At 44.3% G+C, this 16,323-nt stretch overlaps 2 protein-coding genes across 3 annotated transcripts in view; one reads left to right on the forward strand and one right to left on the reverse strand.

Annotated features, from left to right (window-relative positions):
- Positions 1-837: 837 nt before the first annotated feature.
- Positions 838-15,542, reverse strand: SQLE (squalene epoxidase). Its single transcript, XM_072151210.1, has 11 exons — positions 14,618-15,542; positions 12,069-12,321; positions 8,906-9,086; positions 7,418-7,514; positions 7,216-7,329; positions 6,395-6,566; positions 5,933-6,028; positions 5,552-5,694; positions 4,313-4,409; positions 3,241-3,328; positions 838-2,058 (listed from the first exon to the last, which is right to left on the reverse strand). The coding sequence occupies exons 1-11, from the start codon at positions 14,867-14,869 to the stop codon at positions 1,866-1,868; spliced, it is 1,686 nt and encodes a 561-aa protein (XP_072007311.1). The 5' UTR covers positions 14,870-15,542; the 3' UTR covers positions 838-1,865.
- Positions 15,481-16,323, forward strand: part of LOC140132432 (uncharacterized) — a 118,269-nt gene continuing 117,426 nt past the window's right edge. For both annotated transcript variants that reach the window (XM_072151208.1, XM_072151209.1), the window contains exon 1: positions 15,481-15,742. The gene's annotated coding sequence lies outside the window, so the exon portion shown is untranslated. The remainder of the gene's footprint in view (positions 15,743-16,323) is intronic.

Here is a 16,323-nt window from a genome sequence, read left to right on the forward strand (position 1 = left end):
TTAGCATGTGCTGTGTGACTAGGCAGTTGCCTAATGGGAGGGTCTGGAAAGGAGCAGTCCCCCCCCCACCCACAGCTACTCCATGTGACCTTTTCAAATATATGAAAACACCCATCACTGGGCTTAGCGACGCCCCCTGCTCCTCTACAGCCAATCCCGAGTGAGGGGAGTTAATATATTTGAAAATGTCACATGTTTCCCAAGGGTGGGGGGAACTGCTCCTTTACAGACCCTCCCATTGGGCAACTGCCTAGTCACAAAGCAGATGCTAATGAAAGGTACAATATAACAGATCTTTTTTTCTGTAAAACCAATTTTTTATACAAAAACACTTTGGCAGTGTATGTACTATGCGCTGTGGGGACTGGGGGAGTGCTAAAAATGGGTCTCCTGGTGACAGGTTCCCTTTAAGGGGTAAATCCAACCTTCTCAGAGCTGTGTAACCAAACACTAGGAAATTAGATGTGAGCTCCTGCAGCCTCCATAGACACACATTGTGCAGGCTCTATAGAAGGGAGGAGCTTTTATTTATTTTTACAAACTAAGGCTACATTCACACGAATGTGGCCACTGTACCTTAGCACGGCGGGCACACGACGGCATGCGGGAGAGAAGCAGGGCTCACGTACGGCGCTGTAAGCCCATTGCCGTCAATGGGGGGCATATATACGGGTTATATACATCGGCCGTATATACGCCTCCCCATATGGCCATGTGAATGTAGCCTAAGCTACAATTATCTCAAATCACAATTACACTTTCATGAATCCTCCCCCCCCCCCCATTGTCTTGGGGTCTTGCACTTCTTTTGTCATGAAACCGACCAACAAGCCGTTCATAAAACCACTTTAATTTGTAAAATTAACAACTCCGTTAAATCGCAGGTTGACTTTTTTTTTTGCATAAAATTTTCCATCGTATATAAAAAAATAAAAACAAAGCACTTCCACGATACGTGTGTATCACGCTGTACAAAAATATTGCATATCCACCGTCCGTATCCTCAGTGAGGAGTTTCCCCATTTCTTTCAAACATTTCAGGTTATTATATCAAGATCATGAAACAATGTGCGGCGTATTCTACGCGAATTAACCCTTTATCTCACTGTCCGGTTCTCTATACCGACCATAGCAAAGAGATGAACAATGTAAATCCACACTGGCACAGGGAGGGGAGGGGGCGGCAGTAAAACGCCAAGGTTGGGTTGATGCCCAGGCACAGTCTGTGATAGACACTGGAGGGGAGGGTACAGGTAGGTCGGAGGGTTCGGCTACAGGACAGTGGTTTTATAAGAAGGAGAATCGGTCTGATACATAGAATAGGTTGGCGGTATTATAATATCTCATCAGTTTACATTGTGTCTGATAATTGCCGCCATGGTGAACCCACCGGTGCCAGCCATTATGCCAGCTCGTTTCCACATGGCTAAGGATTTATAAATAATTAAACCATCTGGCGCCCCCTGTTGAAACGAATGAGTATTACAGAGGAGATGTATCCAGTATAGAAGGCTCCAGCACGCTGTCGAGTTCCTAATCTTCATCTACGTCTTATCATTGGCTGCAGGTTCCTTATATAAATAGATATAACAATGTACATGAAGACATTTGCGGTTCTTGCACGGATTCACATAACGGATCAGTTTGCGTCTCGTGTCTCAGGACGGAGCGGATACTGATCTCACGCCCCCCCGGGTGTGAGCGGATGCCCGTCATGCCAGGCTGTGCAATCATTCTGCTTTGTACATCAGGATCATTATGGACCAGTTATAACCAAATTGGACCCGCATGGTGGCACTGAGAGACGTGCCTTGTTGCCTGATTGGTGCCCTCTGTTGGCAAGGTTAACTGTTCAATGTCTGGATTCAGTAGACCAGGTGTTTCATCTCTGAGTATATTAGAGGGAAGATGACGGAGCACGCTCGGTAGAGGACGGCGCTGCTTCGGATCAGGGCGCGGGGCTTGGTCAACCAGGGCTCGGATTTAAAGCAGAAGTACACAGCGTAGAAGGCGACAGCGAAGAAATGTCCAATAAGCAGCGTGGGTCTGGGGGACAATCTGTGGGAGGAGGCAAATAGATCAGTAATGTCAAAAAACCTTCCTGTATATATTGTATGTGGATGCTATGGGATAAGCCTGGGTGCTAATATATTACACTGTGTATACAGGCGGTTCCCTACTTAAGAAGACCCGACTTACAGACGGCCCCTAGCTACAAACGGACCACTGGATGTTGGCAATTTACTGTACTTTAGCCCTAGGCTACAATGATCAGCTATAACAGTTATCACAGGTGTCTGTAATGAAGCTTTAGTGTTAATCCTGGTTCTTATGACAACCCAACATTTTTAAAGTCCAATTGTCACAGAGACCAAAAAAATTCTAGCTGGGGTTACAATGATAATATATACAGTTCAGACTTACATACAAATTCAACTTAAGAACAATCTTACAGAACCTATCTTGTACATAACTCGGGGACTGCTTCCCTGTCTATGACAAACTACAACTCCCAGCCTCCTCTAACAAAACGCATCTCTCTAGCAGTGAGGAAATCAGATTCTCGCAGTGCTGGTTACATAGGGGAAACTTACAACGCTAAAGCGGATACGCTCTGCCAGCGCCCCCTGCACTGCTCCGGCAGAGTGCACCATCTTTTTTTGGTGAATCCTTAACATACAGCGTGCAACACACTTCTGTCGAGTCTCAATAATACATTTATGTGCAGAATTTTGTGGCGCGGGGGACACACAGCAGCTGAGACACAAAACTGGCGCAGACACTATATAAATACATGTGCAAGCTGTCTGCACGATCTTTTCAGGGCAAAGTCAGACAGAAAACTGGTGCCAACACTATAATAAATGTGGGCCAATATTCAAATATAAGAGCACAGCAGTGTGAGGACACACATCTACTGCACTTGGAGAAGCTTCAATCCTGGAATATAAATCAATATTTCACAGTCCTGCTGCTACTAATAACAAACAAAGAGATCTGATTACACATGTCTCCAGGGACAATACCCAACACTGACTGCAGTGAGCACAGAGCACAGCAGTGTGAGGACACGTCCCCAGTGTAGTTGGAAAAGCTACAATTCTGGAATATAAATCCATATTTCACAGTCCTGCTGCTACCAACAACATACACAAAGGTCTGATTACACATCTCTGCAGGGACAATACATAACACTGGCTGCAGTCTGTATGTAAGGGGGGAAGTGAATGTTATACGTACACAGACAGAAGTCCTATGGGGCCGGCCACACATTCTCCTCCAAGCTTGAAGTAGTTGAAGCAGGCTCGTCTCAGCTGGTAGAGGGAATCTGAGAACACACAAATCACATGAGATTAATATACAAGAGTAAATATACAGAACATGTGACACATTATCAACCGGTTAATCAGATTAAATATTTTTCTGTCTCCTTCCTTGTCCCAGTGCAGACAACAGAGACACATCATTACCACTACTCTCTCAAAAGAGTCTGGTTCCGCCACAGATTTTGTGCACTTTTAGCTTTTTTTTTTTTGACTAGTTTGACAAGGATCGGACATGTACTACAAGGTATGACCACGGTCCGGTGTTTGCAGCCGTTGTTCACTTCCATGTGCTGGCAGCATAAACTTTAAAGGAAATATACCATTTGATTTGATGCATTATGAAGCAAACATACCTTGATAATGCTGTAGCTACACTGATTCTGGAACATCTTGTTTAATCCCTGAACTGAGTGGTTTTGCTGAAAAAACTATTACAAAATTATGATAATGGAGTTCTGTCGCTTTTCCTTTCACATTAGTTATGCACTGCACCAGAGGATGATGTAATCACTGTTCTCCCTGCCAGGCAGAATAATCAATTGCTGCACCATCCCTCAGCTGATGTGTATGAGTGATCAAGCTCAGGTTGATTAGTCCTGCCTTGGCTGTTCAGAAAGCTTGTGTATAATGTGGATCCAGCTTTCCCAAAGTCCTGAATTTTATAGTTGTTTTTTTCAGCAAAACCACTTGTCTCAGGGATTTAACAAGATATGTTTCTGCTTCAGTGTAGCTACAGCAGTCTCAAGGTATGTTTGGTTCATAATGCATCAAATCAAATGGTAGATTTTCTTTAAATCTACAGCGATAATTGACTAGATGAGGTTTCTAAATCCCCATTTTTTTCCACCCCAGGATATTATTTTTCACATAATGTGGATGGGATTTGTATAGATGCAAATATCTGCAGATCAGATGATGGATTAGGACCTTTGTGCAAATCTTTTCCGAACACATGAGTATCACGTGTCCCTACATCTTCTACTCACCATCAGTAGCTGCAAAGAGCTCGTACAGAGCCTGGGCCAGGACATTCACCACGAAAGAGTGCGTCTTCTTCCTAGACCAGTAGAACTGCTGTTTAGCCTGCAAGCAAAACAACAATATAATATCACAGCAGCAAGGAGAATTACAATATAAATAACCGATTCCATAAATATATATAGAAATAATACTTAGCTCTGTAAAGTAATCAATACAGAAGAGGATAGTGTAATATTACAAAGTAGGATAGCATAAAACTACAGATTAGAATAGTATACAGAGGGTGATAGCATAATATCACAGAGATCGACAATATAATATCACAGAGGATAGTATAATATTACAGAGTAAGATAGTATAATATTACAGAGGAAGATATTATTATTTTACAGAGGAGGGTGGTATATTATTACAAAGTAGTAGAGCGTAATATTATAGAGGAGAATGGTATAATATTACAGAGTAGGAAATCATAATATTACAGAGAAGGATAGTTTAATATTACAGAGGAGGATAGCATTACATTACATAGACAGATAGTATAATATCACAGAGGAGGATAGTATAATATATAGTAGGAGAGAATGATATTAAAGAGGAAGGTAGCATAATATTACAGAGGAGGATAGTACCATATTACAGAGAAGGATAGTATAATATTACAGAGGAGGATAGTATTAAATTACGGATGAGGATATTATAATATTACAGAGAAGGAAAGTATTATATTACAGTGGGGGTAGAATAATATTACAGAGGAGGATAGCATTACATTACATAGACAGGTAGTATAATATCACAGAGGAGGATAGTATAATATATAGTAGGAGAGAATGATATTAAAGAGGAAGATAGCATAATATTACAGAGGTGGATAGTACCATATTACAGAGAAGGATACTATAATATTACGGAGAAGGATAGTATTACATTACGGATGAGAATATCATAATATTACAGGAAAGGAAAGTATAATATCACAGTGGGGGTAGAATAATATTACAGAGGAGGATAGTATAATATTACAGTGGGGTTTGTGGATGCCGGTGTAGGTGGATAAATGGCTCGTGAAGTGTAATGTAAATAAAATAGGGGAATAGGTAGATAAAAGTCAGGGACAGGTTGTAAAAAACATAGAAAGCTATAGGGGATCTAATAATAATAAACATATTGTATATATTGTATATATGAATGGACAGTACAGAGATCCTTCAGTCTTGTCCTTTTTACAATTATTTTCTCACCTTCAGGACTTGTGAGTGTTCGCTCAGATCAGGCAGATCCTGAAGAAGATCCCTCCAAATTTTAACATCATTCAAGACGACGCTCATTCCACCTCCGGTCAGCGGATGCCTCATGTTGTAAGCATCTCCCAAGAGCAGAACTCCTGCACACAAGAGATACTGGTGTTGGTTACTCTGTGCCATGTGTCATGATAGCTGTCATACTAGAAATGGGATCATTTGTGTTTGCCTTTATCCGGCACTAGGGGGAGCTCACTGTATACAGATTTTTGCTGCCAACAATATATCTAAAAAATACGTATATTTATGTGCAGTGAGATATGAAAATAAGATTGATGGACACTGCAACCAAACAGAAAGTGAACCCTAGTGTATTCTTACCCTTTTTGTCAACAGGTGAAGGTGGAAGGAAGCTGGCCGGCATCGTCCTCAGGCGGTCATTTTCAACAGCAAAGTGGAAAGGTTCTTGTAAATGTTCTGCAATAGAGTAAAGTGGGGTAATTCTATTGGCTCATAATACACTGATATTTACCATGTCATCATAGGTCTTCCTTTGAAAATCTGTGCACTCATTGCAGAATTTATATGCTAATTAACATTTCAGTGCACCATAGGTGTGGTCTTGACGTCTGGAGCACCCATTCTTATCAAGTCCTACAGGGAAGGTAGGGCACTGTCATTCAAAGCTAAGTGGGAGCTGATACTGGACAAGAAAGGTGCACCCATATGTTCCGGAGCACAAAATACCCCAAAATTAGGATATTACAGCTGTCTTAAAGGAAATCTACCATCCAAATCAAGGGGCACATTCAGGGTCACACTATGACCATCCCAGGTCCTCACCAGGAAGCTGCGGCAGGATCTTCTCCAGCATGTATTCTTTAAGGTTCTTTGGCATCTCTCCCCTGATGTCCACCAGGACCCGCGTTTCATTGGACGATATCTGGTAGATAAGGACGGGGCTGGGATTGGCCAGGACCAGCTCTGCGTGATTGGCTTTAAACTGTGGCGAGTCCTGGAATGAGGAATAAAAACAGTTGAAGTTGTTTAAAAATCTGATGTTCTTTCACCATTAGAAGATGTACAAGGGGTATCCCTGGCTACTTCGAACAAGTCTACCACTTCCCCAAGTATTATACACTATGATTTGTAAAATACCTTTATTATGTCTATCTATTATGCCACTACTGAGAAATTCCCAGTTTTATCCATATGCTAATGAGGCAGTTGGTGCAATCATAACTTGCCCTTAGCACCCACTGCACTGCTAGGACCACTCCAATCTCTACACGTGAGCAGCATGGGGTGAGACTTGAGTTAATTTGGAATAGCAATGCACTGGGTGCTGAGGAAAGACCCTGGGTACACCAATTACCTCATTAGCATACAGATTAAGCTGGGAATATCTTGGTGTCATCGAATTCAGGCCATTGGCATTAATTCAGACAACAGATCCATATGAACATCTGTTTTACTATAGCAGAGCAGTTCTGCATCTCTGCCACTACAAGGAGAATGGCGCTGTTCATCCAGCTATATTTTCTGTCTTGATTCTGGCAGACGATGCATCCAAAATCAGCCATAGTGATCATGATGCTTGGAAAGTGTCATGTGACATCATGTGACAATACATTCAAAAACTGCAACTAGACTAAAGTACTTACCTTTAAAATGCAACCCACAAAATGGGAGGAAACTTTGACCTGTCCAGAGATTAGATCTTTCCTAAATTTGGAGAAAACTCCATCAGCGACGACTGTTAGTGGAGCGCGGACGTCCTACAAAGTAAGGTTTAACCATTAATATTCTGGTATTATTATATAGATAGACGACAGACAGATATAAGATAGATAGTTAACATCTTACCTTCACATCTCCGGTTTCTTTGTCTCTGTACTGGACTCCTACAACAGCGTCATTTTCCTCAATGAGCTGAAGGACGGTCCCCTCCATGTACTGTGTACTGCAAAACAAGCAACAATCATCCTCATAAGATATAAGAGGAGATGTATACAGCTGGCCAGGGGGAGGTATACAGCTGGCCAGGGGGAGGTATACAGCTGGCCAAGGGGAGGTATACAGCTGGCCAAGGGGAGGTATACAGCTGGCCAAGGGGAGGTATACAGCTGGACAAGGGGAGGTATACAGCTGGCCATGGGGAGGTATACAGCTGGGCACGGGGAGGTATACAGCTGGACAAGGGGAGGTATACAGCTGGCCATGGGGAGGTATACAGCTGGCCAAGGGGAGGTATACAGCTGGACAAGGGGAGGTATGCAGCTGGACAAGGGGAGGTATGCAGCTGGACAAGGGGAGGTATACAGATGGGGAGGTATACAGCTGGCCAACGGGAGGTAGACAGCTGGTCATGAAGAGATATACAGCTGGCCATGGGGAGATATACAGCTGGACAAGGGGAGGTATACAGCTGGCCATGGGGAGGTATACATCTGGCCATGGGGAGGTATACATCTGGCCATGGGGAGATATACAGCTGGACAAGGGGAGGTATACAGCTGGCCATGGGGAGGTATACATCTGGCCATGGGGAGGTATACATCTGGCCATGGGGAGGTATACATCTGGCCATGGGGTGGTATACAACTGGCCATGGCGAGGTATACAACTGGCCAAGGATGTATACAGCTGCTCAAGGGGAGACATACAGCTGATCAAGGAGAGGTATACAGCTGGTCAAAGAGAGGTATACAGCTGGTCAAAGAGAGGTATACAGCTGGTCAATGGGAGGTATACAGCTGATCAATGGGAGGTATACAGCTGGTCAAGGGGAGGTATACAGCTGGACATGGGGAGGTATACAGCTGGCCAAGGAGAGGTATACAGCTGGTCAAGGAGAGGTATAGCAGCTGTACATGGGGAGGTATACAGCTGTACATGGGGCGGTATACAGCTGGTTAAGGGGATATACAGATGATTAAGGGGATATACAGCTGGACATGGGGAGGTATACAGCTGGTTAAGGGGATATAGAGCTGGACATGAGTAGAATACAGCTGGACACAAGTAGTATACAGCTGGTAATGGGATCTATGCAGCTGGTCAAGGGGTGTTATACAGCTGGAGATAAGCTGGCCTCCGGCCCTACCTATCCTCACTCTGTGTTATGGAGGTTCTGATGGAGATAGTAACCCCTGGTATCATGGGGAAAAGGTTTGATAAGGGAAAAAAGAACCCGATCTCTCGCACTACTCAGCAACACACAATATTACAATGTACAGTAAGTGAATCAGATCTCCAGTCACAGCTGTAGACCCCTGGTCTTATATATCAAGTGGAGACACACATCAGGTGATAACAGGGAATATAAGGAGAGATAACATCTAGTAGACTCACTTTGGTTCTGCCATGGCCATCTTACGGAGCCCCATGATGAAGCGGCCATGATGGAAGGCCCTGCCGCACTGCAGCTGCTTCTCCTCATTCACTGGGTACGGGATCTCCACTTCTGCCTTACTCTCTATATCATGGACCACATATCCGTGCACCACATGGGCATCCAGACCTTCCACCGCATCTGGAAAAGGACCAGCATATGGGGATTAGTTATTTCCAACTTAGCATTGTCCATTACAGAATATAGTATACAACGATCATAACTGTAGTATATACTGGGCAATATCGTCCTCTTATGAGAAATGGAAAAATGAGCAACCATAATGATCTGAGTAACCTTGACATACAGTGGATATAGAACGTATTCAGACTCCTCTACATTTTCCACACTTTGTTTCATTTTAGCCAATTGGTAAGATCAAAAAAGTTATGTGCCCTCTGCCCTCATTGTGTCAGAAAAAAAATTATTAAACAAGGAAAACTGAAATATCACACAGTAAGTATTGGTGTTGAGGTGGGTTCCTTACTAGGTAGCAAAAAAGCGTGGTTTTCCTTTTCCCATCATGGAAAACTTTTTTGCATATTTTCACATGCTGATAAGTATTTGGCCCCTGTTCAGTGTTGTATAGAAGCAGATTTGGAGCTGGTGTAACCATGAGTCTTCATGGGAATGGTGCAACAAGTTTTTCACCCCTGGATTTGGGGAACCTCTGCCTCTTCCTTGCAGATCCTCTCCAGTTCCCGCAGATTGGATGGTGAACGTTGGTGAAAGCCATTTTCAAGTCTCTCCTTGGCACAATTCTGTCTGTGAGCTCCTTGAGCAGTTCCTTAGACCTCATGATTCTCATGTGCTCTGACATGCACTGTGAGGTCTTATATAGACAGGTGTGTGCCTTTCCTCATGAAGTCCAATCAGCTGGACTCCAATGAAGAGTGTTGAGTAGAACCATCTCAAGGAGGCTCAGAAGGAAATGGACAACATATGAGTTAAATATGAGCGTCACAGGAAATGCTTTGGGGGCAGAGTGTACTTTTTTAATCTTACCAATTGGCTGCAATTAAACAAATTGTGAAAAATTCAAAGGGGTCCGTATACTTTCTGTACCAACCTTAGGTTAGATATTGCAGCTCGCTTTGTAAGGGAGGTGTAGTCACAGAGCGGCCATGCCGACCCCTAACCACTGCTGGCTATGATAGAAAGGTGTCAGGACACACAGGACATGGCAGCTCGCTGTGTATGGGGGGTGTAGTCACAGAGGGGTCTGAGCACCCATGCTGATCCCTGACCACTGTTGGCTATGATAGAAAGTGTCAGGACACACAGGACATGGCAGCTCCCTGTGTATGGGGGTGCAGTCACAGAGGGGTCAGAGCGCCCATGCTGACCCCTGACCACTGCTGGCTATGATAGAAAGCTGTCAGGACACACAGGACATGGCATCTCGCTGTGTATGGGGGGTGTAGTCACAGAGAGGTCAGAGCGCCCATTCTGACCCCTGACCACTGCTGGCTATGATAGAAAGGTGTCAGGACACACAGGACATGGCAGCTCCCTGTGTATGGGGGGTGTAGTCACAGAGGGGTCAGAGCACCCATGCTGACCCCTGACCACTGCTGGCTATGATAGAAAGGTGCCAGGACACACAGGACATGGCAGCTCGCTGTGTATGGGGGTGTAGTCACAGAGGGGTCAGAGCACCCATGCTGACCCCTGACCACTGCTGGCTATGATAGAAAGGTGTCAGGACACACAGGACATGGCAGCTCGCTGTGTATGGGGGGTGTAGTCACAGAGGGGTCAGAGCGCCCATGCTGACCCCTGACCACTGCTGGCTATGATTGAAAGGTGTCAGGACACACAGGACATGGCAGCTCGCTGTGTATGGGGTGCAGTCACAGAGGGGTCAGAGCACCCATGCTGACCCCTGACCACTGCTGGCTATGATTGAAAGGTGCCAGGACACACAGGACATGGCAGCTCGCTGTGTATGGGGTGCAGTCACAGAGGGGTCAGAGCGCCCATGCTGACCCCTGACCACTGCTGGCTATGATAGAAAGGTGTCAGGACACACAGGACATGGCAGCTCGCTGTGTATGGGGTGTAGTCACTGAGGGGTCAGAGCACCCATGCTGACCTCTGACCCCTGCTGCCTATGATAGAAAGGTGTCAGGACACAGGACATGGCAGCTCGCTGTGTATGGGGGGTGTAGTCACAGAGGGGTCAGAGCACCCATGCTGACCCCTGACCACTGCCGGCTATGATAGAAAGGTGTCAGGACACATAGGACATGGCAGCTCGCTGTGTATTGGGGATGTAGTCACAGAGGGGTCAGAGCGCCCATGCTGACCCCTGACCACTGCTGGCTATGATAGAAAGGTGTCAGGACACATAGGACATGGCAGCTCGCTGTGTATAAGGGGTGTAGTCACAGAGCGGTCAGAGCGCCCATGCTGACCCCTGACCACTGCTGGCTATGATAGAAAGGTGTCAGGACACACAGGACATGGCAGCTCGCTGTATATGGGGGGTGTAGTCACGGAGGGGTCAGAGCACCCATGCTGACCCCTGACCACTGCTGGCTATGATAGAAAGGTGTCAGGACACACAGGACATGGCAGCTTGCTGTGTATGGGGGGTGTAGTCACAGAGGGGTCAGAGCACCCATGCTGACCCCTGACCTCTGCTGGCTATGATAGAAAGGTGTCAGGACACACAGGACATGGTAGCTCCCTGTGTATGGGGGGTTTAGTCACAGACGAAAGTAGGCACAGCCAGAGTTGCAGTAATAAGTCCATCTGGTCTCATGGATCCCATCTTACATAATGGGCTCCGCCAGATGCATGTTTATCATGTACATGGGGAAGAGAAGGCACCTTGATGCATTATGGGAAGAAGTTTCCAGTATATGCTGTGGGACGCTCTGGGCAATATTCTGCTAGAAACCTTGTGGATACAACTTTGAAACCTTCCTTCATTACAATTTAGCCTTTCTCAGAGTTAGTCAGATCCTGAGATCATGGGATCCTGAAGTCCTCTGGGTCTTGTCATCAACCATATTTCACCGGGCACGGATGAGCATATGTTGTAGTTTAGATATCCACTGTGCAGTGTATAAAGTGTACCCCAACCTCCCCAGCCTGATGTCTAGTGTCATCCCTTACCCCCAAGTCCCAGATCCTTCAGGGCTTGATACCCTCCTGGTTGCAGTAATTCTCCCACAATACGATCTGGTTCCTTCAGGTCTCGTTCAATGATGGCCACCCTCCTGCCATCTCTGGATAACACTGTAGCCAGTGCTGAACCGAGGACCCCAGACCCCACAATGACGACATCGGGGCCATCACCAGATCTGCTAGAAGAAACAGCTGCGCCATTACTGTCAGTGGAGGATCGCTGGTGGTTCTCAGTTTTCCTCTGTAAAAGAGAGACTAAAAATATTCAGAATAAAAACTGACCAATAAACTTCCTAAAATGTCATTGCATTCCCACTGTAACCATTGAAACCACTAGACCTGATCTGAATGTACCCTTAAGAGTCCTGTCCTGGTGTGAATTGGGCCATCCCAACATTTTATTTGAGTCCGTGGTAGTCTGAAATCTATCTCTTTTCAGCAGTCTAGGCTGATGCATGATACTTTACACTGCAGCTCTGCTCGATTTCCTTATATTATTATATTATATTATATATTATATTTCCAGCACATAGTAGGAACCTGCACACTTCTGCCATAGTAGGTAACTGTCCCTTTAAATGGGAGAGCTATATGTAACGTTGTCTGGCTCCGCGCCCAGGTCATTTTCATGATATAACTTAAGCTCCTGCCAGGTATGTGCAGCCGTGTAGACGATCCATGAGAATAATCTGTATAACAAAAAGAATCAGGAAGGCGCTATCCCTATAAGAGCGCATAAAACTAACACAGCGACAGCCGAGGGGCGGAGAACATGGCTGCCCGTCCTCTGACACATTGTGACTTCTACATTTTGTTTCTTTTTATCCAGGAGAAGAAGTAGGACTTTTAAGTGAACATTTTGTGATGAAAAATCTAAGAGGTAAAATTGGCAGATGGGTACAAGAGGATCTATAATAGAAGGGGGGTGATGAGCTGGGGTCACAAAAAGTAATACAGAGAGATGGGTAAATATCGGAGAGATACTGGAGATAGATAACAAAAGAGACAGAAAGAAACAGGCGGTCCCCAACTTAAGGACAGCGGACTTACAGGCGACCCCTAGTTACAGATGGACCTCTCTGCCCCTGTGACCTCTGGTGAAGTCTATGGATGATAATTAAGTGTCTGTAAAGAAGCTTCAATTCTCGGTCCCATGACCAATTGTCACAGGGAAGAAAAAAATTGTGTTATGACTTACAATGACATACAAATTCAACTTAAGAACAAACCTAAAGAGCCCATGTTGTACGAAACCAGAGGACTGTATTACATGTAGAGACAGATGTTACACATAAATATAGATAAAATGAAGGTGGATTGATATGATATAGTAAAAGAATGTTTAAAAAGATTATACATAGACAGATAAAAAGATAGATAGATATGAGATAGATAGATAGATAGATAGATAGATATGAGATGGATAGATAGATAGGAGATAGATAGATAGATAGATAGATAGATAGATAGATAGATAGATAAGAGATAGATAGATAGATAGATAGATAGATAGATAGATAGATATGAGATAGATAGATAGATAGATAGATAGATAGATAGATAGATATGAGATAGATAGATAGATATGAGATAGATAGATAGATATGAGATAGATAGATAGATATGAGATAGATAGATAGATAGATAGGAGATAGATAGATAGATAGATAGATAGATAGATAGATAGATAGATAGATAGATAGATAGTCAGCAGTTGCACACAGATAAGTGCTGGAAGCTCTCGGCTCAGTACAGTAATCTCCGGTGACTGCTGATTTCTGGAATAATCTTCGCTGTGAGAACATTATCCGCTTTAAGTCTCATTGAAACTCAGTAACTAGTAGCCGACAGACGACACTTATCTATATCCATGTATACACCTGATGCCACACTGTAACACACCTGGGTAGGACACAATGTAACTGACCATGTTCTATAAGTAGATATAGAGAAACTTTATGTATCCTCCTATCCATCTATACTTGGTAGCTAGATAGACAGACGGATGGATAGATAGATATGAGATAGATAGATAGATAGATAGATATGAGATAGATAGAAATATAGATAGATAGATAGATAGATAGATAGGAGACAAGATAGATAGATATTAGATAAATAGATAGATATGAGATAGATAGACAGATAGACAGATAGATAAATAGATAGATATGAGATAGATAGACAGATAGACAGATAGATAAATAGATAGATATGAGATAGATAGACAGATAGACAGATATGCGTAGATGGATGTTTAGACATAGAATAGATAGATGTTATAACAAAGATGTTAGAAAGATAAGTAAATATTAGATTGAAAATTAGATGGAGCTAGATATATAAATGCATACATAGACATTAGATATATATGGGATAGATATAACGATAGAAAGCAGAAGAGATCTCTATATGTACATGTATCTCTCTATATACTATATCTATACACACATATAGTCCAGTACATTCTTTAGCCACACGTACAATACACATACATATATATTTATTGTATAGGTGTCACACTGGCGGCCACCTACCTGTCTCACGCCGTTCTCTGCGCCTCTCCCCATGTCTTTGGGTGCGGTGCTGTTCAGCATCCTGGAGACAATCCCTGGACCCCCCTGTTTCTGTGAGCCCACTCTCCCGCGGTACCGGATGAGTGACAGCACCAGGCCAATGGTGCAGCACCCGATCAGGGCGAGCAGCACCTCCAGCCGGGGCGAGCTCAGCAGCTCATCGCACTTCTTATACACATAGGTGAAGGTGGCCACCCCCAGGAAGGTCCACATCCTAACAAGATCACAGTCCAATGTAATACGGCGGCTCCGAGCTGAGGCCAAATTCAAATTGCCAAAAAAATAATAATAATAATTTCAAAAAAACTCTGAAACTCTGAAACTCTGAAACTCTCAGAAAAAAAAAATCAAAAATGGGAAAGAAAATGAGAATAAAATAAATAAATAATAAATATTTTTGAATATTTTGCAGTAATTTTGCGGAATATATAAATAGAAGAGGCAGCAGAATGTGAGCTGCACACAGCGGCGGGTCCGGTGCAGTGTGACAGCGCACACCTGTAGGCTCTGGCTCTGGTTACATGCAGTGACGGCCGCTCTCACATACACCGCATCATAGGATGGTGCCTGGGGGCGGAGCCAAAGCGCAGCCTCAGCAGCAATCGGCGCCTACAGTTACCCGGCAACCAGAGCTCGTCAGCGTACTGGGCGCGGTTACAATTCCTAGAAAGGCGTGACTCGCCAGCGCGCAAGTTTCCGAGTCCCGCCCCGCGCGCTTTTTCAGCCAATGGCAAGCCGTCGCTACGGTGTGCAGAGCTCACGCTATGGCTGTGGGAGCCAATGGGAGTGGTCGTGCCAGATCTCGCTCAGCGCTTGTGAGCCGTAGTGCGATGTGACGTCACGCGAGAGGCGGGGTGGGCTGAGAGGGCGGGAAGGCGGCCCGGTGCTGAGGTGAAGTGACGGCGGCGCTGCTCGTGCATCACGTAGACGGGCGGACGGGTTTTTTTTTTACGTGGACGTGTAATGGTCGTGACTTAACGACATGTGTTCACCTCGCGCACGACGCGATGGGAGAGGGGGGCGCCATGGTATAGAATCTATAGGGCTCAGGCAGTTGTCGAGGAATTCTTGCTTGAATTTCCTGAGGTAAAAAGTTACTTGAGAAAAATATTCTCTTTGATAAGTTGTGTCCCGCCCCGTTTTCTGTCAGTTTTCAAGTTAGACACAGTCCGTGTCATCCAACTTAAGCCGTGTTCACACAGTGCGCTTGGCATGTGGCTTGAAATCCCAGTTAAGTTGCAGTGGATTTCATAGTGACTTCCTTGTATAATGTGTGATCGCTGCCTGAGCCAGAATTGCGTTGTGAAACACGTTTTAGTAAGTATTAAATGGAGATGTGCCTTATTGCATTGCGTTAACATTGCACTTTGTAAACATAATGTTAACACAATGCAATTGGGCATATCTCCTCTTCACCGCTGTTCAATAGCATTTCAAAACGCAATGTAAATTCCACCCAGAGAGTTTTTAAACGGACTGAAAACACATTCATTTTTAAACGCAATCGTTTTGTATGTTTACCATGTGTTTGGCTGTTTATCTCAATTTCTAGAAGTGTAGGCAGCTGTGAAAAGGATTAAAACTAGCCAAAAGCATGGTAAACATACAAAAACGCATCAGTTTTTAGTCTGTTAAGAACGGTCCACATGTGCATTTTTAAACACAAT

The sequence above is a fragment of the Engystomops pustulosus genome, chromosome 5 (assembly GCF_040894005.1).
Source record: "Engystomops pustulosus chromosome 5, aEngPut4.maternal, whole genome shotgun sequence".
NCBI classification, from domain to species: Eukaryota; Metazoa; Chordata; class Amphibia; order Anura; family Leptodactylidae; genus Engystomops; species Engystomops pustulosus.